The sequence below is a fragment of the Trachemys scripta genome, chromosome 2 (genome assembly GCF_013100865.1).
Source record: "Trachemys scripta elegans isolate TJP31775 chromosome 2, CAS_Tse_1.0, whole genome shotgun sequence".
Classification (NCBI taxonomy): domain Eukaryota; kingdom Metazoa; phylum Chordata; order Testudines; family Emydidae; genus Trachemys; species Trachemys scripta.
Window position 1 is genome coordinate 61,074,268 of NC_048299.1, and position 25,173 is coordinate 61,099,440.

Sequence of the window (25,173 nt, forward strand, 5' to 3'; positions counted from 1 at the left end):
CTGACAAAACTGAGGGCCTGGGTGAAAATAGCTGGTTCAAGCTCAAAACAAAAACAAGATTGAGGTACTGATCAGAAAAAGGAAGAACCTCAAGGAGCTGGCTAGAACTCACCCCTTCCCGCCCCTGCCCTCACACACCAAGGGTTTCCTCCATCAATCAAAATGGTGCAGAACCTTGGAATCCTGCTAGAGATGATGCTAATCCTTGATGGTTTTCATTGCAGCAATGGCCAGAAGTACCTTTGGCTAGTCAAAAGACTCTGGGCCTTCCTACCAGACGTAGAGCTAACTATGGTCACCCCTATAAGCAAACCACCGCCAAATGAGACAATTTCAATTAATTCTACTTGGGGAAGACCCTAAAGGCCACCCAATAACTTCAGAGGGTTAAGCATGTAGCAGCCAAACTCCTGATTAAAATAGATCATACCAGTGCTCCGAACCCTAGCAGCTATAACTACAAATGTCCAATCCATTTCAAGGTCCTGATCCATCTCTTTAAAGCTCTAAATGGATTAGGGAGCATCATCTCAATGACTGGCTAGAGCTTTGTGTACCAACAACTTGGAGCATCCCTATTGAGCATACCTGAATGGTGAACCCCTGATTTGCCCACACATGAATTAGGGGTAGAGTTTCCTAATGGAGTGCCATCTGTTATGAATTGGAGTTTAGATGACTCCAGAAGGACAGATGGAGCTGTGCTGATTTACAACAGCTGAGAATCTGGCTCCAAATCTTAACATCTTCAAGGCACAGTTTAAATGATATGCATATTTTCAAAGGTATTCCCCAACCACCCAAGAAGAGGAGCAGAGTAAATCCTTTTGCACTTTACCTGGTGTACTTATTCAAACCATGAGGTACCATTTGTCATATTAATGGACATTCTAAAATGTGAATAAAAGGTGATTTTATAAAAGCCCTTCAGTATATCCAAAAGCAGAATTCAGTCTTGAGTTAGAAAAGATCAATATTAGACAGGTCAATGATTCTCGCTTTTCAATAATCTAGCAATTCTTTTTCCACCCACAAGTCCTAGAGTTTCTTTATCAAATAGTCTTTCAAATAAGGCAAGAGTCAATTGCAAGGATTTGTAAACTTGTTAAAACTTGTTACAATTTAAAATAAAATAAATTAATAAAGTCTGTCCAGATACTCTATGGTAATGTTCTGCACTATTGTGAGCCAACATGGCATCATTTCAGATCTAACCCAGACATGGGATTCACTGACTCCAAAGGATTTAATAAATAAATAAATAAATAAAATATGCTTGAGCAAGTGATTCATTGCCAATGAATATGGAAACACTGGAGAATAACTATAAAACAGCTAGGTATCATATTAATAGGAATATGCACTTATTTTTAGAAAAACATGAAGTTTAAATTGTGTCCCTCCTTAACTTCACAGATAAATCTTGTGCTAATAAAAGATAAAAGTTATTTCAGTCAATGACATTTAACCAATATTTACTATTGAAAGAATCCTACAGTTAGCAAATCAATCAAACAACCACCAAGCAGATAAAAGCCAATCAGTTAAATGCATGTCTGGCATAACATTTAGTTAAAACAATAGAAAAAATCACTTGATAAAATCAATATTGGCTTTATCATAAATGGAAATTAACTAGCATAGAGCAAATTCTTACTTTAGAATTCCATTTGCTCCTGTGTAAACTTCTACGGCATTGGGGCTGGAGGGTAGCATAGTAATAATCCTGTCTGCTCTTTCTGCTACATCTGCTGGGGAATCCATTACCTTTAAAAATAAAATAAAATAAATAATGTAACTGCTGTTGAAAGACAGAAAGAAAATATCTTCTTTAATGACTTGTAAAGCACCAAACTTAACAGCCAGACAAAAATGAAGACACAGGAAACAGACCACACCATTAGACAAGCTTTAGTGATGGAGGGAGAAAATTTGATGAGGATCCTGTCACAGAGATTCCTCCAAATTCTCCATCCAGGGGTGTGATCATCATGCTATCCATGGATCCTCCAAGATTGAGGGCTAACTAACGATCTACTGCAAGCACAAGGCCATCTATGCAAAATGCATCTCCACACTGTCTCTGGGGTGGTCCCATAATATTAGAGAATTAGTCCCACATGGATGACTGCCCATAGGTCCCTTCTATAGATACTGGGAGGGACAGGAAAAGACCCCCCTTTCCACAGATGTATTTAATTTTAGAGCAACATACTGCGGTTAGCTTTAACTAAAGCTTTAACTAAAGCTAACCAATGCTGCCAGCAGGAACATATTGGCAGCATCATGCATGTTCTGGCTGACTGCCAGGGAGCCTTCCAAAGGCCAAGGCCCTCTGCAAAAAGAGCAATTGGTCCTGGAAAAGTTCTGACAGCAAAGCCACCCCAGCCAATCTTAAATTACTGCAATAGCACAACTGATACACAAAGTGAAAAGAGTGAAATCTTCAGACTTTTTGTTTCCACCTTGCCATAATCATACTCTCACCTACAAATGAAGTCAGTTTAGGAACAGGTAAATGCAGCCAACAACAATATATATTATTAGAAATTAGAAACAGAGACCTATTAGAATGACTAGACGAGCCTGGGAAAGACTGTCACAGGCAGCATAATTCCTGGAGTGCCACAGAATTTAAGGCCAGAAGGGACCATCAGATCATGTAGTCTGACCTCCTCTATATCACAGGCCACTAAATTTCACCCCAATAGCTCTATATGGACCCCAATGACTTTAGCCCTCAAGAGATGAAGGCCTGGTCTATATTAGGATATTAGGTCATATAAACTATGCCACTGAGACCTAACCCACCGTGTCAAGCTAGCTACTGCCTCTTGGGGAGATGGATTACCTACACCAACAGAAGAACCCCCCTCACTGGTGTATGCAGCACTTTCACTGAAGCGCTACAGCAGTGCTTCTGCAGCATTTTAAGTGTAGACTAGCCCTAAGCTGTTGTGTGCCACAGGCAGTGGATAGGAGAGACCCAGGTGCTACCAATATCTGAGGCCCCTGAAATGACCAGGAATTGATTAAGCAAACCATATCTCACCAGTCATCTGGGCATAAACGCATGCTGCAGAGAAAAGCAAAGTATTCCCAAGGACAAGCAACACTAAATATCTTCTGTCTATGAAGGACAGCAAGCAAAATAAAATAACTTGACAAGATGAGAGATCAGGAAAATAAAATTTTACTTTATAGAAAAATTAGAGTGCAAGAATAAGTTTAATTAAAATCAATTTTATGGCACTGATATGCTTGATTGATATTATTATTATGACCAATTACAATGCAAAATAAGTTAACACAAGTACAGCTGTATTCATATAGTCTAACCTCAAAATACAATTTATTACATGAAAAGTTTCTTACTGATGGAACTTAAGAGTTGTGTTTTAAGAAAAGCAACGTGAGAAAAATAACTTACGTGTCACACTTAAAAACACAAGACCAGACAACAATAAAAGTCAAAACCACATAAAAGACGGAGAAAAAGACACAAACTTCATTGCTACAATTTTTGAGTCATTGTATTCATTTGAAACATTGCAGAAAATGTATAAAAAAAATTCACAATTCAATATTGAATTCAATTGACAACTGCTAATAAAATTATTTTAAATGTATAGCGAGAAAAGACATTTTAAAATAAGTCCTAAAAGACTTATGCTTATTTTCAATACATTAACTCCCTTTTTCATAGTAGGAGACTTCTTACATCACAAAGACAAACTGGATGGAAATTAATCTTTGGAGAAGTGTTGCAAAATTAAAATCAGCCAAAGCCACCAAACCTAAAAATGAGTAAGTTTTGGTGTCCAAGGGCAACAGTTTATTTGCTGATCACAACAATCTCACATTTTACTTGGCATAGTTACAGCAACAATGAACAGAAAGGAGTTGTTAAAAAGAAAAATGGTACTCATTCCTTCTTTGAGCCCCATCTTAAAAAAAAAAAAAAAAAGTCAAAATGATGCGTTTCTGACAACTGTTTTTGTTTTTAAGTAAAAAGTTAACGGCTCAAATGTCCCTCTCCAGAAAACTTCCATACAGGTTTCAACATGTCCACCCTGCTAATTATCAAGCTGTTACAAAAGATATCGATCTGACCATCAACAGCATGCTTTCTCAGAGACATGGCATCTTCAGGAGACAAAATACACACACTGCGGGTGAAATCCTGGCCCCATTGAAGTCAATGGCAGAACTCCATCTATTCAAGAGCCTAAATATCACACTATCAAGGATATTCTTTAGCATGAATGTATGATTGTCTATTTCCATATAAACTCTGAATCACAAAAGCATAAATAAAAGATTCTGCTTTTTAGACTTTTTAAAAAAAACAAACACAAAGATTTAATTAAGGCTTTCTACATCACAAGGCACTGTTAATGTTGGGGGGGGGGAAGTTTGGTTAAAAATGAAAATATGGGTCCATGTTTATTTGACCCTAAACCAGTCCAACCATCCCTACACAATGGATATCTATGAGTTTACACAATAAGTAAACACATCAAACATCAAAGGACATATAAATATAACTCTCTCATATACATAATGTATTTATGAAGTTCTAAACCTCAAAAGGGCCCACTGCCTTTTATTTAAGATGGTAGGCTTTTTCCTTGCTTTTAAACAGTGACCATGAGAGAGAAGTTGAAAGAGAAAAAATGGAACAGTTTGGGTAGCTGGGTTTACCCAAAAGAATGATTAACTTTTTTTTTCTTTTTGTTTTAAATACACAATACAGTATTTGCTGAGCGGTAAGACAAAATTGCAGAAGGTGAAAGGAGGTAGACAGATTCCAAAACACAAAATTGACACTAGGTAGAATGAATGAAGCAATAATCAGCAGAAGGGCTTACTACTGGTTAGTATGTAGGATGTGTTCCCTCTGTGCCCAATCCACAGATGATGGGAGTCTGTCCTTTAGTTCAAGCTGTAGAAACTCATGCTTTTAGTTCTGGGGGGTCTCCAATTCAATCCCCAGTGCTAGTCAAGATGACAGCCATCACATAAGTGGGGGCTAAGCCAGAATTTTAACCTGGACTTGCATGCAGCTTCTTATTTGAAATAACTATTTCCAGCTTTCTGATAGGTAGGGTTGACAACTGTTTAATCACACAAACCCAAACACCCTTGCCCTGCCCCTTACCCCATCCCTTCCCAGAGGCCCATCCCCCAATCACTTGCTCTCCCCCACCCTCACTCACTTTCACCGGGCTGCGGCAGCGGGTTGGAGTGCGGGAGGGGGCTCTGGGCTGAACCTAGGGCAGGGGGGTTGGGGTGCAGTAGGGGCTGTGGGGTGCAAGCCCTGGGAAGGAGTTTGAATGCTGGAGGGGACTTAGGGCTGGGGCAGGAGATTGGGGTGCGGGACGGAGTGCAGGGTGCAGGCTCTGTGAGCAAGTTGGGTGCAGGATGGGGCCCAGGGCTGGGGTGCAGGAGGGGTGAGGGATGCGGGCTTCGGCTGGGAGGTGCTTACTTCAGGCGGCTTCCAGGTGGCAGCGCAGCAGGGCTAAGACAGGTTCCCTGCCTGCCCAGGCTCCATGTCACTCCTGGAAGTGGCCAGCATGTCTCTGCAGCCCCTGTGAGGACAGGGGGCTCCGTGCACTGCCCCCACTCCGAGCGCCAACTCCACAGTTCCCATTGGCCGGGAACTGCAGCCAAGGGGAGCTGCAGGGGCGGAGCCCACTGTGCCGCTGACCAGGAGCTGCCCAAGGTAAGCGGGGCCAGGGGGCTCCACGCACCAGTTCCAGATGCGGCCAGCATGTCCCTGCGGCCCCTGGGGGGCGGGGGAGAGCAGGTGGCTCCACGAGCTGCCCGCACCCATAGGAGCCGCTCCCGCAGCTCCCATTGGCCGCACTTCCTGGCCAATGGGTGCTGCGGAGTCAGCGCTGGGGGCGGGAGCAGTGCACGGAGACCAGCTGCCCACCCACCAGCGGCCACAGGGATGTGCTGGCTGCTTCCAGGAGCGCTGCGGGACCAGGGCAGGCAGGGAGCCTGCCTTAGCCCCGCTGCACCACCAGACTTTTAGTGGCCTAAAATCTCCCAGTTTGGCTTCAGTAGCCTCCGGGAGATAGGGCCTGAAACCGGGAGGGTTGGCAACCCTATTGATAGGGGTGGAAATGTCAGTTATTTATACTGATAGTACAGCTGAAGATTCAGCAACCTATTTCCATCCTTTTACAGACATTATGAAGTCACACTATCTACACTGTATTGGGTACATAAGTTAAAATCACTTCAGTTTAATAGTTTACCTGGATGTTATGCAAAACGAACAGGAGTACTTGTGGCATTTTAGAGACTAACAAATTTATTTCAGCATAAGCTTTCGTGGGCTACAGCTCACTTCTTCAGATGCATAGAGTGGAACACATATCCACTCTATGCATCTGAAGAAGTGAGCTGTAGCTCACGAAAGCTTATGCTGAAATAAATTTGTTAGTCTCTAAGGTGCCACAAGTACTCCTGTTCTTTTTGCGGATACAGACTAACACGGCTGCTACTCTGAAACCTGGATGTTATGGTTGCAGGGCAAAGCTGCGTTAAGACAGTCTGATACATTAAAAACACACAAAAAACAAAAACAAAATCCAAAACTAAAACCTTTGCCCCATTCACACCACCCAGAAAAACCTGAGTAAGTTTTAGAACTGGTCCAGTAATACATATTTCCTGTGCAGACAGAGCCTGTATCAGGATAGACAGGTGTATAGAAGATATTGAACAATATTTCTTTCTATAGATGCTTATTCATTCTGTCCATGGAAAAGCCTTCTTTTTTCAAAAATAGTGGGAAACACAAGTGCCACCAATCTATTATTATTTATCATAGTGCCGAAGAGCCATACTCATGAACCACGACCCCACTATGCTAGGTGCTATGCAAATACAGAACACAAAGACGGTCCCTGTCTCAAAGAGTTTGCAGTCTAAGACAAGAGTTCATCAAATACCTCTGATGGAGAAAGCTCTAGAATGCATATGATCTGACAGGAGAAACTGTACCAGGCCTCAGAAAAGCTGGAAGTCTACTGACCGTGTGTATAGTATATACGTGAAATAGCTATTTGATTACTCCCCATGTTCTGATTCAGAGCTCTGCCAAACAAACATTCCTTTAAATCCAGAAAAGAATGAGAAGAGGAAAATTATGCACAATCATGAAGAGTGGACAGTATCTTCACATATCTAAAAGCTTTTTTGCTATTTTTAAAAAGGGGAAGCCCTCACACTTGTCCCTCAGACACTGAAATAAATCTGCGTAATATTTCCAGAGCAAACTACTTCTATTGGCAGTATACATCTCATTTAGTATTTGCACAGTCAGAAATTAACTAAAATACTTTGAAAGAAATAAAAATGTTTAAAATTGTAAGTAATTGGGAATACTTGCCTTACAGTATTTACTTGTACTTTTTAAAGTAAGAGTTAATTTAAAAACAAAAAAAACACAACTGCCAACATAGGACTTGCCATACGGAGCAGAGTAGTGGCCCACCTAGTTTAGATCCTGCCTCCAACAGTGGCCAGTGCCAGATGTTTTGGAAGAAGAAACTCTGCAGCAGTAGGCAGTTATGAGATAACCAAACCCCAGAAAAGTTTCCTTCTAACACCCAATGGTTGTAAGCTGGTTGATGCCCAGAAGCATGGAGGTTTGCATCACTTCTAAAGTTCTTGTTTAATAATTAAAAAAAAATATTTACTATTATAACTCAATTCACAGTTCTGTGTTTCTCCTGAAAGGCTGACACCATTGCATATACCCAAAGCAGCACAGAAAACTCAATTTTTTAGGCTTTTTGATGAGCCTCTAGCATCTTCAACTATTTTAGTGAACACCCCCTACAAACTCAGGTCCTAGAAGGTATGTAAATGGAGTCATAATTGGATAGACTTCCAAATTCCCACAATTGGGTCACCTCTAAATTATTCTGAAGTATCCCTTTTCCTGTGATTACTCCTTCTGCCACCCATCATAGAAGCCCATCCTAAGCCATACCACCTCAGAGCACTTTTCCCAAGTCTCTTGTAGCTCCTCCCCTATACTCAGATGCCTCTGCCCTTTTCCTTACCTATCTGCCTTTCACCCTCTACTACAGGTACCTGGGTTTAGCAAAAGAGGCTGTTACTACCTGCTATTCATCACAGGCAGGTAGGTGGCCACCTTCCTGCTAGGTAGGACACTCATCCAGTTTTAAACCACACAGTCCTGGTTTTGTTACACACGTCCCATATCTGGTACTAAGACAAAACCACATCTGATTTTGTCTGGAATCACAGACAGCCAGGGATACCATTTTGAAGAGAGCGCTGCTCTGCCCCCTACCAACATGACCTAATATGTACCCCGGCAGTGTGACATTCCTGCAAGCAGTGGAACATCCAGTATTTTGGGGATGCATAATTGGCCACCCTATTTCTTACATATGTTGCTTCCCCAGTTGACTGCTTCTGAGACTACTGTAGTAATTGGGGAACAAGGCAGTGGACAGGCAAAGACACAAGCATCCCCTCCCCATTCAACAGTTCCTAGCAGTAGCAGGAACCACCTGCAGCGAACGCGGATATTTGACAGCCTTCACTGCTTCCTGCTCTCTTCTCTGGCACTCCTACTGGTTCTACCCCACACCCCACATCAAAGGAAAGGCAGCCCTTGCCACCCAATGTTCCTTTTCCAGTAGCTTCTACAAGGCCCCCTGGTCTCAAGTTTCCAAGTCCTGCAAAAACTGCTGGTGTAGGATTTACAGCTATGGAAGAAAAGGAGGAAATTATTTTCAAGGGTTTTTTTTTTAAAGTGTGTTATTTGTATTTGAGACTATAAATATAGTGTTCAGGAGAATAAACAGGCTTTTGGCTTTACTTACTTTTAAAAGCATTTCTGCTCACCTTTAAAGTCACTTAATATCTCATGTTAAGTCTTGCAGCTGATGCCAAGGATTCTATTACAATGAAGTGTATGAATGGTCAGCCTTGACAAGTCCCATTGAACAAAGGATACCAAGAATACAATCAACTATACAGTCTTTTTTGTAGTTGTGTGTGTGTATAGTACCTAGCACAACAGTGCCCTGCTCCATGCATAGGGTTCCTATGTGCTATCACAAAACAAAACAATAAAAACCAAGAAACAGGCTGTAAAGGTTACTGATCCACTTACAGGCTTTTAGCTTTAAATCATTATTCAAAACCAGATGGAATTAGATGTCCAATTACTAGTGTGTTCTGTCCCACAGAACACCTTGATAGTAACTTTATCACTATTTAAGAATACAATTACAATCAGCTCTAACAATTAAAGACCTTTAGTTAGAACTGTATTCCCTACACCTACTCACACTTCCCTTAGAACTGCTGAATATTTTTCTCCCACTGTTTGTCATATCACATGCTGAGTAGCCACAACATTATTTCTGTTCTGGTTTCCACTTACCCTAGCAATATCTTTTGTCTTTAGCTCTTCTGTGCCCGTTAGTCCACCTACAAATAATGGGCAAGTGCCAAGACTATTAGAGCCCTGTAGCATCTAAAAAAAAATTTTTTTTTTTTTTTTTTTTTAAATCAGACACTTGCTCTGAAGTGTAAACCACACAATCATGCAGGATAGTGGTTAGAATCCAGGGCCCATTAAAAAGCAACGAGAGTATTGCCATTGATTGCAACAGGGTCAGGCTATCACAAGATGCACAAGTACAAGACGGGAAGAGGGAGAAGAACAGCTTATTAGCTTTATAATTAGCAACACATATCCATCATTTACTTTCCTTCCCTCCCTTTTTCTCCCACTACAACCCTCCCAACAAAATAAATAATCACATCAGTAATTTGTTGTTTTAAATTACGCTTAGTGATGTGTACCAAAGTCAGAACGTCTAAGAAGGAAAGTCATTTTAACAAATGCACAGTTAACATTAAAATAAAGAAAGTTGGTTACTATACCTGTGCCCCCGAGTCTTGAAATTCTTTGCAAGCTTCTGGGAATACATCATATGCAACAACAGGATATCCGTGTTTTACCAGGTTTTTTGCCATTGGATTTCCCATGTTACCCAGCCCAATGAATCCAACTGGGGTTTTGGAGGCCATTGCCCTAGAACACACTGATTTCAATACAATAAATTAATATTCTGGAGAAATACACCTTAAAACATAAGAGTAAAATCTAGTGAGCAATTTAGTTGGCATCATTTAAACATGGCGGGGGGGGCGGGAGTAACTTCAAACCCAGTTATATTTACATTTCATTAGGCGGACAGATTTAAATCCTATTCACATAAAATGTAAACAGTGTCCCATTACTTTTTACCTATATAATCTCAATCTGAGACAAAGCAATTTACATTTTATTTAATTTTAAAAACATTTCTCCAGCTTAAATATTGGATATTTTTTAATTGAATATTAATGAATGATACCTAATCAATAATCCTGGAGACAGAAATCCCATTTAGCCACAGAACAGACAAGGTGGGTGAGGTAATATCTTTTATTGGAACAACTTCTGTTGGTGAAAGAGACAAGCTTTCATGCGGTACAGAGCTCTTCCTCAGGTCTGCGAAAGGTATTGAGTGTCACAGCTAAATATAAGGTCATAGCTTAAGTAGTTAGCATATATTCTAAGGGACTGTTCAAGGTGGCATGTCCTGTTAACACCCTTGTAGTCGTAGGACAAAAAGGGGAGTTAGTGGATTACAGATTGTTGTAATAAACCATAAATCCAGTGTCTTTATTAAGACAATGGTACATCGCATCTAGCAAAGTTATGAATTTAAACTCCCAGGCTTGTCTTTTGAAAGTGTTGCGCAGATATCCTTTGAAGATGAGGACTGACAGATCAGATAAAGAGTGATTACTTTTTGAAAAGTGTTCACCCACAGGTGATGTGGCATTTTGTCTTTTGTCATTTTCCTGTGTGAATTCATTTGAGAGTGTATTGATTGTCTGGTTTCTCCCACATAGTTGTTATTAGGGCAGTTAGTGCACTGGATGAGATACACCACACGTTGTGATAGGAATGTGTAAGACCCATGGATCTTGAAAGGTGTTTTGTGGGGGGTGTTGATCACTGCAGCAGTGGAGACATGTTTGCTGGTTTTGTAACTGTTGTTGTGGCAGGGTCTGGTGCGACTCTGAGTTGGTATGTCCTGATCTGTGGGGAGTTTGCTTCTGATGATTAGGTTGGAAGGTTGTTTGAAGGCCAGAAGAGGTTAAAGAAAGATTTCTTTCCCGGAGTACCTTTCCCAGACCTGAGGAAGAGCTCCATGTAGCTCAAAAGCTTGTCTTTCTCACCAAAAGAAGTTGGTCCAATAAAAGATATTACCTCACCCACCTTGTCTCTCTAATATGCCGGGACTGACATGGCTACAACACCACTGCATACAACAAAGGGGAAAGGTGAAATAAAGGCTGCTTCTCGGAGACACAAAGGGCTCTCACTTGGGACCAAGGACAAAGGGGGAGAGCTGGAGCCAGAAATGGATTCCAGCTTGGTTGGCTGAGTGCACTGGCTTGGCCAGGATGGAATATAACAGGGGTAGGCAACCTATGGTATGTGTGCCAAAGGCGGCACGCAAGCTGATTTTCAGTGGCACTCACATTGCCCAGGTCCTGGCCACCGGTCCGGAGGGCTCTGCATTTTAATTTAATTTTAAATGAAGCTTCTTAAACATTTTAAAAACCTTATTTACTTTACATACAACAATAGTTTAGTTATATATTATAGACTTATAGAAAGAGACCTTCTAAAAACATTAAAATGTATTACTGGCACATGAAACCTTAAATTAGAGTGAATAAATGAAGACTTGGCACACCGCTTCTGAAAGGTTGCCAACCCCTGGACTATAACCTTTGCCTCTCTTTGCTAAGCTGAGGACTTTCAGATTCTGTATGCCAAGTGACTAATATATTACCTTGTTTTGAAAAGGCTACCTACTGTAGCTGCAAATACTCACTGAGAGCATTGCGCCCTGAAGGGGTACAGTACAAGCCTCCTGCACATGTCTAGCTTGGCTGAATTCACAGCAGAAAGGTCCAGTCTTGGAGGCCACAGGCCTGCCCCTTCAGAACTGTGTGAACCACTGGGGCTTGGCACTAAAGAGGTCACAGGCTAGGGCACAGACCAGACCCTGTGGTTCTGTGAAAACCACCAATTCATTTCACATAGGTTGCCAAACCACTATCAGATGGTGACTGTCACTACTGTCTGTGGCCAAATGTAAATCACTGAAAGAGAAAGTCTCAATTACACATTATCAGTCCCTTGAACAATGGCATAAAAATTATTTATAAAATGCTACAGTCTTCACTGCAGGAACAACTTTCATAGAAGTACAAAAAATATGACAGAAAAATATAACATGATGTACAATATACTAATACCATGTGCTATGGCAGTTTATGGATACATGGAAAATAATGTTGTTTTCAGCCATTTTTAGCACAAGCTACTGTGTATATAATGTCAGGCAATGCATAATTCCCATAAATACCAATGTACAATAATTCCTTTCTAATAATTCTAAATTAAAATAATATTAGCTCAATGCTAGGGCAGATGCCAGTTTTTAGGTCTCACTGCCAGTTACAGAAGACAATTTTTCTTTGAAAGGAAGAGAAAATCTCATTCAGATTAAACCTTAAGACAAGTGAAGACCAAACAGAAATAAGGATAATAAATTAAACTATCCAAACTCAAAAGAAAAATTGCATATCCTATACTTAGCTTTTGAGATGTCTCATTGCTTAAAGCAGAATTTTTCTTAGTTCAGAAAACACTTCATTAATTATTTTAAAGTTTTTTTCTGACATCAAAGTGCCTTCTTAGCTAACAACAGTCAGGCTCTTATTTCACCACTATTTTGTTAGTGTCATATTTAATAAGTCAGGTGTATCGAGAGGACTGCTGTTAAGCCCTGGTTTCCACAAATGCCAATAACAATTATCTGGCTGGATAAATACTGTCAGTTTAAAAAAAAAAAAAAAGAAGACTACACTATAATTTATATACATGTTCTAATATCTATATGTCCAAGTATGCAAAGAGCAAATCATTATAAAACATATTAAACATGCCAAACATAGTAAACAACTGAACAAAGAGCCAACATACACCCCTGACCATACTCTTCTTGAAATATAGTCCTCTCTTGGCTTCTGTGATTCTGACCTCTCTTGGTTCACCTCCTGTCTTTCTAATTGCTCCTTCAGCATGTCCTTCAGAGGATCCACCTCATATCTCCCCCACCACAACTTTCTGTGCTCTATCTTTCACAGGGCTCTATCCCTAGTCCCCTTCTCTTTTCCCTCTATACGTTATCTCTAGGTAATCTCATCCACAAACACAAATTCAATGACAGTCTCTATGCTAATGACTAAGGCTAAGATTTTGTCATGGATATTTTTAGTAAAAGTCACGGACAGCTTACAGGCAAAAAAGAAAAATTCACAGAAGCCATGACCTGTCTGTGACTTTTATTAAAAATATCTGTGACAAAATGGGGATCTGCAGGTCCCCACACCGCAGGGCAGCTGCACAGGGGCTAGGAGCTGCCTGCAGCAGCTGGGGGCTGTGGGGTGCCCCTGCTGCCCACAGCTCCAGGGACCCACAGCAGCCAGGAGCTCCGGGGTTCCCCCGCCACAGCCAGGAGCTGCAGGGAGTTCCCCACTGCCTGCGGAGTCCGGGAGCTTGGGGGTTCCCACACTGCCCGCAACGGCCGGAAGCTGGCAGCTGGGAGTTGCGGGGGGACACCAGAGGTAGTGGGGGTCAGGAGAACATCTCCCGCCGACATAGCCCTGGTGCGGACAGTGCTTAGGTTGCTGTAATTTGCGTCACTCAGAGTGGTGGCTTTTTCACTCCCGAGCAACGCAAGTAATATCGAGGTAAGCGGTAGTGTAGATCTGCCCTGAGCTAGACAGAGAAAGAATGGACCTATACCCTGGTGGTTAGGGCACTCACCTAGTACATTGGAGATTCAAATTCAAGTTCCTGCTCTAATGACCAGATAGTCATAGAAAGCGGAACAGCTTCAATAGGAGAAACTGAGTAAGACTAGTCCCCAGAATATCCCATAGCTTAGTGGCTGGGGCACTCTCCTGTAATGTAGGAAACTCAAGTTCAAATCCTTTCTCTTTCTCCCTTTGCCTGATGTAGAGAAAGGTCTCCCAAAGCCCAGATGAGTGCTCTAATCACTGTGCTAAGGTTTTAAGGGAGACCACTTCCTCCTCTTCTGAGTTCTCAATAAAAAAAAAAATAAAAAAGTTTGGCCCTAAACTATCTGACAAGTTTGTGAATAGTTTTGAGTTGACCAAACTGCATGTTTTGGCAAATAAACTATTTGTGCAAATTTTTTACCTGGCTCCTAACCAAGTTAATCTACCCTTCACTTATCAGGAATGGAACCACAAACATTGGTTAAGCATACGGGTCTGACATTCACTGCTGGCATAAGCATAGATATAACTTTATTAATTCTGGCGGAATTGTGCCTACATACATCAGAAGTTAACTTGGCTTGGTTATGATGTCTTCAGGCTCAATACCTAAAATACTTGCAATTGCTCTGTTGTCATGAAGAAACCACTGGCTAGGCCTTCCCTTCATTTTACTCACAAACAGCAACTCTGATCCTGCAATCAAATCTGTGCAGGCAGACCCTTTCGCCCATTTACATCAAGGATCTACCTGTGCTGATCCAGTTGCAGGATCAGGGCCTTAGAATAGAAGGATTTCAAGACTATAAATTTAAATGTTTCTCTTTTAAAATAAGACTATCAGAGTACTACTAAAATATTCTATGATTTCACAGTTTTGCTGAAGAATTCTATAAAACTGAGTGAATCTCTGAATGCCTGTTCCTTGATTAACATTCACAGGCAATTGCTGATCAATGGGTAAGATACTTCCAGTGAAGATTCCCCCTTGCCTTAATTTCCTCATGGAGGTAAGTATTATTTTACAGACACTGGGCTGTTGGGAGGATTAATAAACTATGTTTGTACTTTAAAGATAAAAATGTAACTACTATTCTTTTCCAAACATGCATGTAATGTTACACTTCACATTTGACCCTGTGATTAAATACTATATTTGATTTGTTCTCTTTTCATCTACTTGTCATTAGGCTAATAGAGCTAATCTGCATTAGAACACTAAAGTTAGTGGTGCTTCAGTCAACTGTATGGCACCAACAGAAGCACCAACCAATTGAGTAGATCCACATTACCAACCCTGAATTGATACAAGGTTTGTTTGTGTGTGTCCACAACAGGGCTGCTTAACACAGATTCAGTGGGGACGGAGAGAGGGCTGTCATCTTTGTCAAAAACAACAGCACTCCCTAAGTTAGCAAAACTTCTTACTTTGCGAGCAAAGCCGCTCCACTATCCCACCATACCTCCTTCAGCAATCAGCAGTCCCACCCAGGAAGGCTTTCCCCCATCATGACCCTACATATTTTTATCTCAGTCTCTCTCTTTCTCTCCCCCCCAATCCATCCAGCTGGAAATTACCAGATGAAACTGCACACCTTGACCATCTGGTACCCTCATACAGACATGTCCACAACCACAAATATTCTCCCTACATGTTTCTCTCTTAGCTAAATTTATGCCTCCAGTACAAATGTACAAAGTCAGCAATGCAGGTGTGGTTTGCCAGCTGCAAGTAGCAGTTCAAGCAAGCCACTAGGGAACTCACAGCAAGTGTGCTAAGAAGGTTCACTGGCTGAGGGAGCTGTCAGATCTGAAAACTGTCAGAGCTGACTGAACCAGTCATGACACTGTGGACATTACAATCAACTGATCTCTCTAAAACCAGGCAAACCCTTAGACTAATCAAAATTAACAAGGGAGGATGACAAGACTGATGTGTGTGTAGAAAGAGAGGAAAGGAGAGAACATATGAATGACTGGCACTGCCTTTAACAGGCAACTGTACGTTACATTTAAGGCACCCAATCCTGCAAACACTTCTCACAGTCAATGGGACTTTATGATAATAACATATAAGTGCCTGCAGCAGAATCAATTTAAGCACCTAGGGTATGTCTACACTGCACTATAAGACTGTGCTTAAGCTTGGGTTCAAGGCTAAACCCCTTCGCATCTACACTGCTATTGCACCAACCCAGGGCTCAGACGCAGGGTCCAAGCACGAGTCAAGCTGGGGCCAAGGGTTTGAGCCCTACTGCTTTGCACTGTAGACGCTTGACTCGTAACCTGGGAGTCTGCCAGAAGTATCAAACAATTCCATGTACCAACTTCCTTAGTCCTCTCTATCCCAATAATCTGTAATTGACTCTGTTGAAAACGGAAGCCAGCCCCACTCCTTGGAGTATGGCAGCTGCTCCCATCAGTGTTAACCCATTCTCTTCTGATCACTGAGCTGCAAGCTGATTAATGAGCCTCCTGGGTTTGCAATGGAGACTGAGCAAAGGAAGTCTTCTGCAAAGAATGCTGCTTTATGGTCATGGGAGCACAGCCAAATTTTGGTGAATCTCTGGTGCAAGGCCAGTAAAACCGTGGCCTTCAGCACTGGCACCAGGAATGACCAGGCATACCAGCAGATAGCTAAAAAGCTGGCAGCTTTGCAGGATAGGTGATCTGTGCAGGGAGTGTATTAAGACACTGAAGAGCAAGTACTGGAAGACCAGGGACAAGAACCACACCTTGGGTAACTCTCCAACGACATGCCCATTTTATGAGGAGTTTCACCAGGTGCTGGACACTGAGTGCCTGGTGCTGGGGATGGAACCAACTGTGCTTCATGATGACTGGGATGGTGCCCAGCTGGCCCCTGAATCTCACACGGGGATTGATGGGAGCCAGCAGCAGGCTCTGAGTGAGGTGCATGAAGTGACTATTTATGAAATCAGTCCCAGAGCAGACTATGGATCAGGATCAATGGCAAATTCTAGGTCCCTATTAGGAAGAGCTGTTTGGTTCCCCCACCTCCAAGGAACAGACCACTGCTGAGCCTGCAGCAAACCTGGTGGAGACAGAAGCCACCCCAGATGCCAGTAAGTGTATGACTCCAATTTACAGTTAATTATTACAATAATAAGAAACAATGCAAAAATTAAAATAAGCCCCAACTACCAGCGTCTTCACTACTGGCAGACTGTATCACAGCATCTTGGTATTTCCCCTCCCCTGCCATCCTACTATATGGAGTTTAAAATGGTGACTGGGAACGTCAAACATTCATAAAGAGGCGTAAAGGGCATGTTCATTGTAAAGTAACTAATGTTTGCCAGGGTCATTCATGTTTTCCTTTCAATAGTAAGGGCTTGAAATTTGCCACTCTAATCATTTCTCCTCTGTCTCTGGAGCCACCTGGAAACAGTGCACTCAGTGTTTGGGAAACATTCTTCTATTTCCAAATCTAGTCTATTTCAGTTAGAGATAGTCCATGATGTTTTCAGGTCACAAAATCATTTCTCTCAAGTACGAGTGAGGTGTCTGTACAAGTTCTGGGCAAAAACTAACCACAGAGAGGAGGAACGCTGTAGAGTTCTGCATGTTTGTATGCAGCAACAACAGGGTAAACCATGTGTGAGTTAATACAGCATCCTGTTAATTCCCTCAGGAACTCTGACACAATCCTGGTTGCTAAGAGCTGCAAACTTTTATTTAAGCAGGAACTCCAGATAGTTAAATAGAGAGAAGGGTGTATTTTACAGGCCCTCCTTTATAGCCCACTCCACTCATAGATGTGGTGTTTGGTCACTATATGTTTGAATACTTCTGCTGTATACAGTGCAGGTTTCCCACCAGCAGCTTGGATTAACATTTCCCTTTGCCACTAGGGCCCTACAAGAACTGTTACGTCCTCCAAAATGTGAAAGGCCTGAAATGATAGAGAAAGCCTTTTGCAGCAAGGGCATTATCTGCATCCCCTCCACCCACCCCCCAGAAAAAAGGTTGTAATTTTAACTTTGCTATTGTCTCTGCAGTTAACAAGGCTGTGTCCAGAGAAAGTATGTAGACTAAAGCATCCCTTCACAATATATGATAGTTCGGTTGAGAAATGTAACATTTTAGGTCCTTGAGATTCCACGAGAATTAATTCTGTGCTCCTTCACTGAGCTACTTTAGACAATAACCCTCTATTTCTTGTCCTATTTCAGGGCCTCTCAACCTCTATTGCCTGTGGTTCATCAGGAACTCAATCCTGACCCAACGTACCTTCATGGACTATCCTAAATGGAAGTGTTTGTGTGGTGAAGTTATGGGAGATGTTCTTGAGAGAGCAGACCAGCAGGTCCTGTACCAAAAGCAGAGGCATGAAAGACTGGAGCAAGGGGCTGGTGACAAGCAGGCAGAGAGGCTGAGACTTGCAGTCCAAGTGGAGGACAAGGTTTCAGAGATTGAGCAGGCACTTGCAAAACAATTCCTGGGACAGGAACAGCAGCTACGGGAGGAGGATCGAACTCAGAGAGAACTGTTTCATCAATTTATGTCCATCATGGCTCCAAGAGCATTAGCTCCTACTGCCTCCCTACACCATGGCCTGATCCCCCTGCATTGTATGTCAGGCATGCAGTAGTTTGGACAACTCCGTGTTGGGGCAGCCCAAGCATTCAGGCCTCAGGAGCAGCTGGGTAGGGCAACTAAACACCATGCAGCTTTCCTTCTTCAACTCCTCTCCTGTGGATACCTGCAACTCCCTCTCCCAGTGCCAAGTGAGCAGAAAACAAGGGGGGAAAGAATGCAGGGTCAGGAAGCATAGAGAAGTCGGGGGGCTGGGTTTGCACCATTTTCAGGGGAAGGGAATAATGTTCTTCTGGTATGTGTTTTGATGTGTTGTAATGGGAGCTAGTCTGTCCAGCACTGAGTGACACTTGTACTGTTTTAATATGTGTTTACAAACAAAGCCTTTTAGGTCTTCAAGAAAGTTTATTGCTATCACTACATCACATGACAATTATACATTAGTAAACAAACACTATTCCTCTATTTACCAAGGTACAGCAATTCACATTTCAATAAATTCTATACATAAACCCATGCTGCCCCCCCAATTCATTAATCATCAGGCCATTCATAATTACGTTGGATGGCAATGAACCCATACACCTTCCAAAGCACTAAACACCCTGCCCCAACATTTAATTAGCCACTTTCCACCCCCAAAAGCACATTCGTACAGGTACTATTCCCTTTCTTCCATTGGGCCAAGTAAGTCCATAATGTGAGAACACAAAGTATCCCTGACTTCTGCTGCCCGGGTGCAACCAGCTCCTGCAGTGGTAGCTGCACTTGCTGGATGAGGGTACCGATCCAGTAGCTCCTCACTGTCATAGGTCCATTCAGGGGGAAATGGCTCACCTCTAGCTTCATAAATGTTGAGAGGAGCACAGCAAACTACTGTAATGCAGACAGCATTGATGACACTGGCATCCAAATAGGTCTGTAGACATCTCCAACGTGATTTTAATTTGCCAAAAGCACACTCATCAGCTATTCTACACCTGTTGAGAGTGTAATTAAACCCATCTTTTATCAGGGCTTATGAAATCAGGGTATGGTTTCATAAGCCAAGGCAAAAGTGGGTATGCCGGGTCCTCCAGAATAACAATGGGGACAGGAACTCTGTTTATGTCAATGTCATTTGGTAGGAATAGTGTCAGTCTGTCCATGAATGTAGACTACTGAGTGGCAAAAAATTGGCATTATGAACATTTCCAGTACAGCCCACATTGATATTCTTAAGCCTGTGTGGTCCAGGAGGAACTGCATAATAATGTAGTAGTACCCTTTACAGTTTATGTATTGATGTACTCCTTGAGGAGGGCAAACTGTTGGCACAAGTACCATCAATGGTCCCAGTGCAGTTAGGAACCCCCATTTTCTTAAAGCCAGCAGTTACCTCCAGAATATCTTTAATGCCCGTCACCTCAGATACCTCTGCCACCATTTTACCCACATCTTACTGTTTGTCAATGAACCTGTAGCAGTCCAGGGTAGCCAGCTTCCAGACACTTATAGCAACCCACTTCTGGACCGGCAAAGCTGACCTCCGTTGTCTCTCTTAATATTGAATGGCAGGAGCAAGCTGCTCACAAAGCTCCAGAAATGTAGCTTTCTTCATGCGAAAGTTCTGGACCCACAGCTGGTCATCCCAGGTCTGCATGACGATGTGTTCCCATCAGTCTGTGCTTGCCTGTCTATGTAGAGAGCATCAGTGGCTATGCCAATTGTACTGAGCAGCATCTTCAGTCTAAGTTTACCATGCCATGCCAGGGTATTCTTCCTTCTCTTCTGCCACCACCACCTCCTCCTCCATCAGGAAATCTAATAGGTACCTTTGGTGGGGCAGAAAACATCACCGAAATGTCCACCGGTGCCTCACAGATGCTATGCCAGTTTCCGGACACAGGAGTGAAAACACAAGCAAGAGAAGTTCTTCAAAAGTTGCCTCCTCCATGCTGCTGGCTCCAGTAGCTGGGAGCACAGAGACCAAAATGACTGCTCAGCAGGCTGTGTTGGCAGCCTGTTCAAACTTCCTGTAACATGCAGGGAGGGCAGTAAAGTTTTCCCACAGTGCATCACAGTCATAGGGTAGAGTAGCCACATTTCAGGAGGGCGCAAAGGACTCTGGGATATGGCTGGTTTGACTTAGATCTGCATGCTGCAGTGTGGACGCTAGACCCCAGGTTCAACACAGGTTAGAAAATTCTTAATGCAGGGTTAAAAAACAGCGTACACATTCAAGCTCAGAGTTCCCCAACACAGGCCAGCTGACTCAAATCCCACTAACCCTGGGCTTACATTGCAGTGTAGACATACCCTTAGAGTGAAATCCTGGCTTCAGTTAAATCAGTGGAAGTTTTGCTATTGACTTCAATAGAGCCAGAATTTCATCTCAGACTGCAGTCATTGCTCTCTCAGGTCTCTATGCAAAAATAAAGCATACATTTGCCAATCTTAAAACCTGAAGTAATGGTTTGTTCGCTCCCTTCCCCATTAAAGATTATAGATCTCAAAGAAATAATGAAAGTTACTTTGTGGTACTTCAGGAGAACTGCATTCTGGATCTCTTCTCTCGTGCATGTGTTGACAACATTCAAGCTGTCATGTTTAAGACAGTGAACAAAAATCATAATGCTACTTCAAAGCTGTTACAGAAACGTCTTTATGACTAGTACAGACAGCAGGTATGAAACATAGTGACAATTACTACTGATAATATTGTGGCAAAAAAAAAAAAAAAAAAAAGAAAAAAACAGATAGACCTAGTCTCTGTACCATTTGTGTATTTCATTTAACTTCACTAACATATGACCAAGTGTATCCATAAATCTGTATTCCACCTGAACAACTAAAAACTTTTTTAAAAGTCAGACTCGGAACTGTGAAAAGCTTTAACGGATTGTTTTAGTGGAAGAGAGATATTAAAGTAAAACAATGCCACTAAAAGTTCGTTTTAAAATAAAATTATTTTTATTGATCTGTAAAATAAAATTATAAAAGGCACTAGAAGCTTAAAAAAATACTTTTAAAATAGAGTAGTTTCAGGTGCACCCTTTGCTGAGTCCCCTGTCAAATGTTGTGGTTTGAAAGTCACATTCCCCCTTTTAAAAAAAATATACACATATATTTCTCTTCTGTTACTATGTGAGAGACCCCTAATAAACACAGGGGAAACTGACTGAGCTACACAAGGGAAACAGTAAAATTGACTATAAATGAAGTGCTGTCGAATGCACAAAATAAACATTAAAGAGACTGTAGAAAAAGATTTTACAATTTATTTCACTTATAGTAATCTGAGGTGTTACTTGTAGCAACACAAGGTAGAACAATTTCAAACAAAAATATAATCTTTAAATCACCAGTGTCCCTTTAAAAGGAAAGATAGGAGACAGGGGAAAGTTTATAACTTGGGCTCTAATCCTGCATATGCACTTGCTTCACTTTGCATTCAACTGAACTACCTCTGTGTGTAAAGTGAAGCAAATGTATGCAGTAACAGGGTCTTGAATATAAAAAAGTGCTGCTGGATTCAGCGTTGGCTCAAAAATAATGAAATATAATCACAAAGAAAGCAAAGTATGAGTACAGATTACAGGTATGAATAACAGGCTGTTTTAAGTCACTAGCTTCACATAAACTTCTGTGGGCTGTTTTAAACTCTACATATGCTATTTTAAATAAACATGTTAAAATATTTATTACACTAAGGTACTCATAAGATTAAGTAAGTATTGATATGAGCCTCATATAATTTTACAACCTGTATGACTTTAATAGAGTGCACAATACTTGTAAAAGGTGCAAAACACAAGTGATAATCCTCTCGTGCTATGAAGCACATTTATCAGGGGTTTCAAAACCCAATGCATGTTTCAGCTGAGGAATTAGAAGCTTGTCAGGGGTGTCCTCCAAGTGCACTTAAATCCGGAGTGCAGCTCCTGTGTGCCTGCAACTACCACCCACCCCACCTCCACTGTTTTCACGTGATAAGAAGTTCTAGGGCGCTGCTGTCACTTGAGTGACTCACATGCCAATTTAGCGAGGGGGGTAGGAAGCAGCAGCAGAAGCATTTCTCTTGCTGGTTCAACAAGGAGGCCTGAGCCTTTCAACACAATTGGGTAACGATTTGCAACCCCAGCTCGCGCTGCTAAAATGTCACCACAAAACCCAAGGCAAAGAGGGAGAGGCGGGTTCTTACCCATTGCAATGCTGGCAGCACGCACCTTCCTGTGCTTGTATAACAGCCTGGCGGAGCCTCTGAGCATTAAAACCGCTGCCATGCCGCTTCCCCTAGCTCCACTCTGCGTGACCTCCGGTTAAACACCTCCCCTGGCTGCCCTCTCTGCCTGTGACCGTGGACGGGGAGGAGAGAGAGGAGACGAGTGACGGCCAGGGTAGCCAACCACAGCTTAGCCTTGGCAGCCGCACACCAATGAGAGGGGACATCCTCCTGTCGGTGACCTACCGGGTTTGCCTCCAGCCTCATGATAGACAGGGAAGCAGCCTGCCTCCCCTCGCTGCTCTGAAACCGAAGGGATGGGCTATTCTGATGGGCGGCGCCCGCTCGTGGGTAGTTGCTGCTGGACTGGAGTAGCACCTGGGGACAAGGCGAGGATTTCTCCACCCACCTCTGTGCCGCCTTCATTTACCCTTAATTTAGCCCCTCCTACTCCCATAAGGCATTCCCCTCCCATGCCATCCCCGCCAGCCTCTGCTTCCCTGCGCTACCTTCTGTGCGTATGGCTTTAACTAGAGAGGGGGCAAGCAGAGCAGCCGCCTAGCTCCAGAGGGTGGTTAGCCAGCTAGTCTACACTATAGCCAGCCTCAACTCCGTGCAGCTGCCACGCAATCGGTATACATCTCAGTACGCGCACTAGTGCAACATCCTTTTTGGATTTAACGTTCACGGTGTTTTAGGGTTACACACTCAGGTTTCCTTTCTCTCGCTCTGCCTGCCTCTCCCTTGCTGTGACAGCTTTTAGCTTGAATATTTCCTCTGCAACCAATCAATAGAATCTTCTTGATGTCTGTAAAAAACATCTGACATTTTATCCTGCTTCTCAAAATGCCATCCTACTGTAGCCCTAGAGTTCACCACCCTGCTAGCATTTTTATACACACATCAATTACGTTTTCAAATATTCTTGGACATAAAATCTTACATATTACATAGCTCACATTGTATTTTTTCCATCTATCTGGTGGGGTCATTTCTGTTGTCATAATATGTAATGCATAACCGGAATGTAATATAGAATTAATTAATATATGTAATTAATATAAGATCTGATCCTGCACATGTTCAAGTAAATAGAACAAAATATAACAGGAGAAAAGGGACTTACTGTTGAGATTAAAAAATATTTTGTTTTGAAAAGACTGTTTTGTTGTTGCTGTATTCACAATTGGTCACAGCTCCTGAGGGAAGTTTCATGTTGCCAAACCTAGTCAGGCCTGCTGAGGAATCACAATTGGTACACAGAGTACTGCTGCCCAGGGGCAGGGTCTAAGAGTGGGAGAATCATGGGATTCCATCCCAGGGCAGGTAAAGGGATGAGGGCTAAGAGCTGAGAGGGGTGTACTTGGAAAGAATAGAGAGAAGTCAAAGGTGCAGCTAGGCCGGTGAAATGTGACCTGCTCCCTTTTCATTCTTAATTTTATTTCATCTTGCGTTCCACATATGGGCCATTGCAAATGGAGAGGTGTAATTTTCCACTTGTCATAGACAATGTAGATAATACTGTTTAAAATGTAATTTAATTGAGTAGAAATCCAGCATATGGCAGAATTAGTAGATCCACTAATGAACTGTATAAAACAGCTGATCCAAAATCTATTCCTACATTGATTCCATGTAGAAATCAAAGAGGCCCGCTTCATCGGTCACATTACACAGCTTAGGAACTAGAGGTAATTTGGAAATCAAGTTAAAGCCTTAATAAACTGATAGGCTGACTGTTCTTTTTAAGCCTTAAATTATTAGCATGCCAATATAATAATCTCAAAGACAGGACTCTCAACTCCACCCATATTATAAACAAGATTCCGCTTTTCTTACTGTTCATCATACAGTAAGAAGTCCAGTGGGTAGATCACATTACAACACAATGAATAAGGTACTTCATACCTCACATGGCAAAATCAACCAGAATGCAGGTTTTGGATTACATCACATTTTAATTCAATTAGCAGCATTGTCAGATTAACATACTAAATTAGGCAAAATTTTCATATCACCTACATACGATATTAAAAGTTAAGAATTACTAAAATAACAATAGTCTAGGAATCACCTTTTTCAGTACAAGGGTTAATTTACGTGACTAGAAAGGTAGTTAAGACTGAAGCTACATTTCACTTACAGCCAAATTTTGCAACTTTTCTAAAACCTACAACAAAATAAAATTTAAAAAGTCAGATCAGTTTGAAAATTGGTAAGTCAGGTCAATAGCTAAAGTAGAGTTTGTAAAGAAAACTTTTCATAATTTGAACAAGGGGTTCCCTGGAGGAGGCACCCTAAAAACTGAGCTTTTTCGAAGTTGAAAAAGTCTTCTCATAGTTTTTTCACATACAGGGATAGGAACACATTAAATTTATATTTCTGGATTCCCTTTGCTGAAATCTAGTGCATAATGCCAAAGAAGGTCTAACACAAGAGATATGAATATGAATTAGACCTCCTATTTG

At 41.9% G+C, this 25,173-nt stretch overlaps 1 protein-coding gene across 1 annotated transcript in view; it reads right to left on the minus strand.

Annotated features, from left to right (window-relative positions):
* Positions 1-22,843, minus strand: part of HIBADH (3-hydroxyisobutyrate dehydrogenase) — a 120,677-nt gene extending 97,834 nt beyond the window's left edge. The window contains exons 1-3 of the mRNA XM_034760693.1: positions 22,685-22,843; positions 9,949-10,109; positions 1,658-1,767 (exon numbers count right to left, since the gene is read on the minus strand). Coding sequence (XP_034616584.1) covers positions 1,658-1,767; positions 9,949-10,109; positions 22,685-22,766 — 353 coding nt within the window. The 5' untranslated portion in view covers positions 22,767-22,843. The remainder of the gene's footprint in view (positions 1-1,657; positions 1,768-9,948; positions 10,110-22,684) is intronic.
* Positions 22,844-25,173: the final 2,330 nt, after the last annotated feature.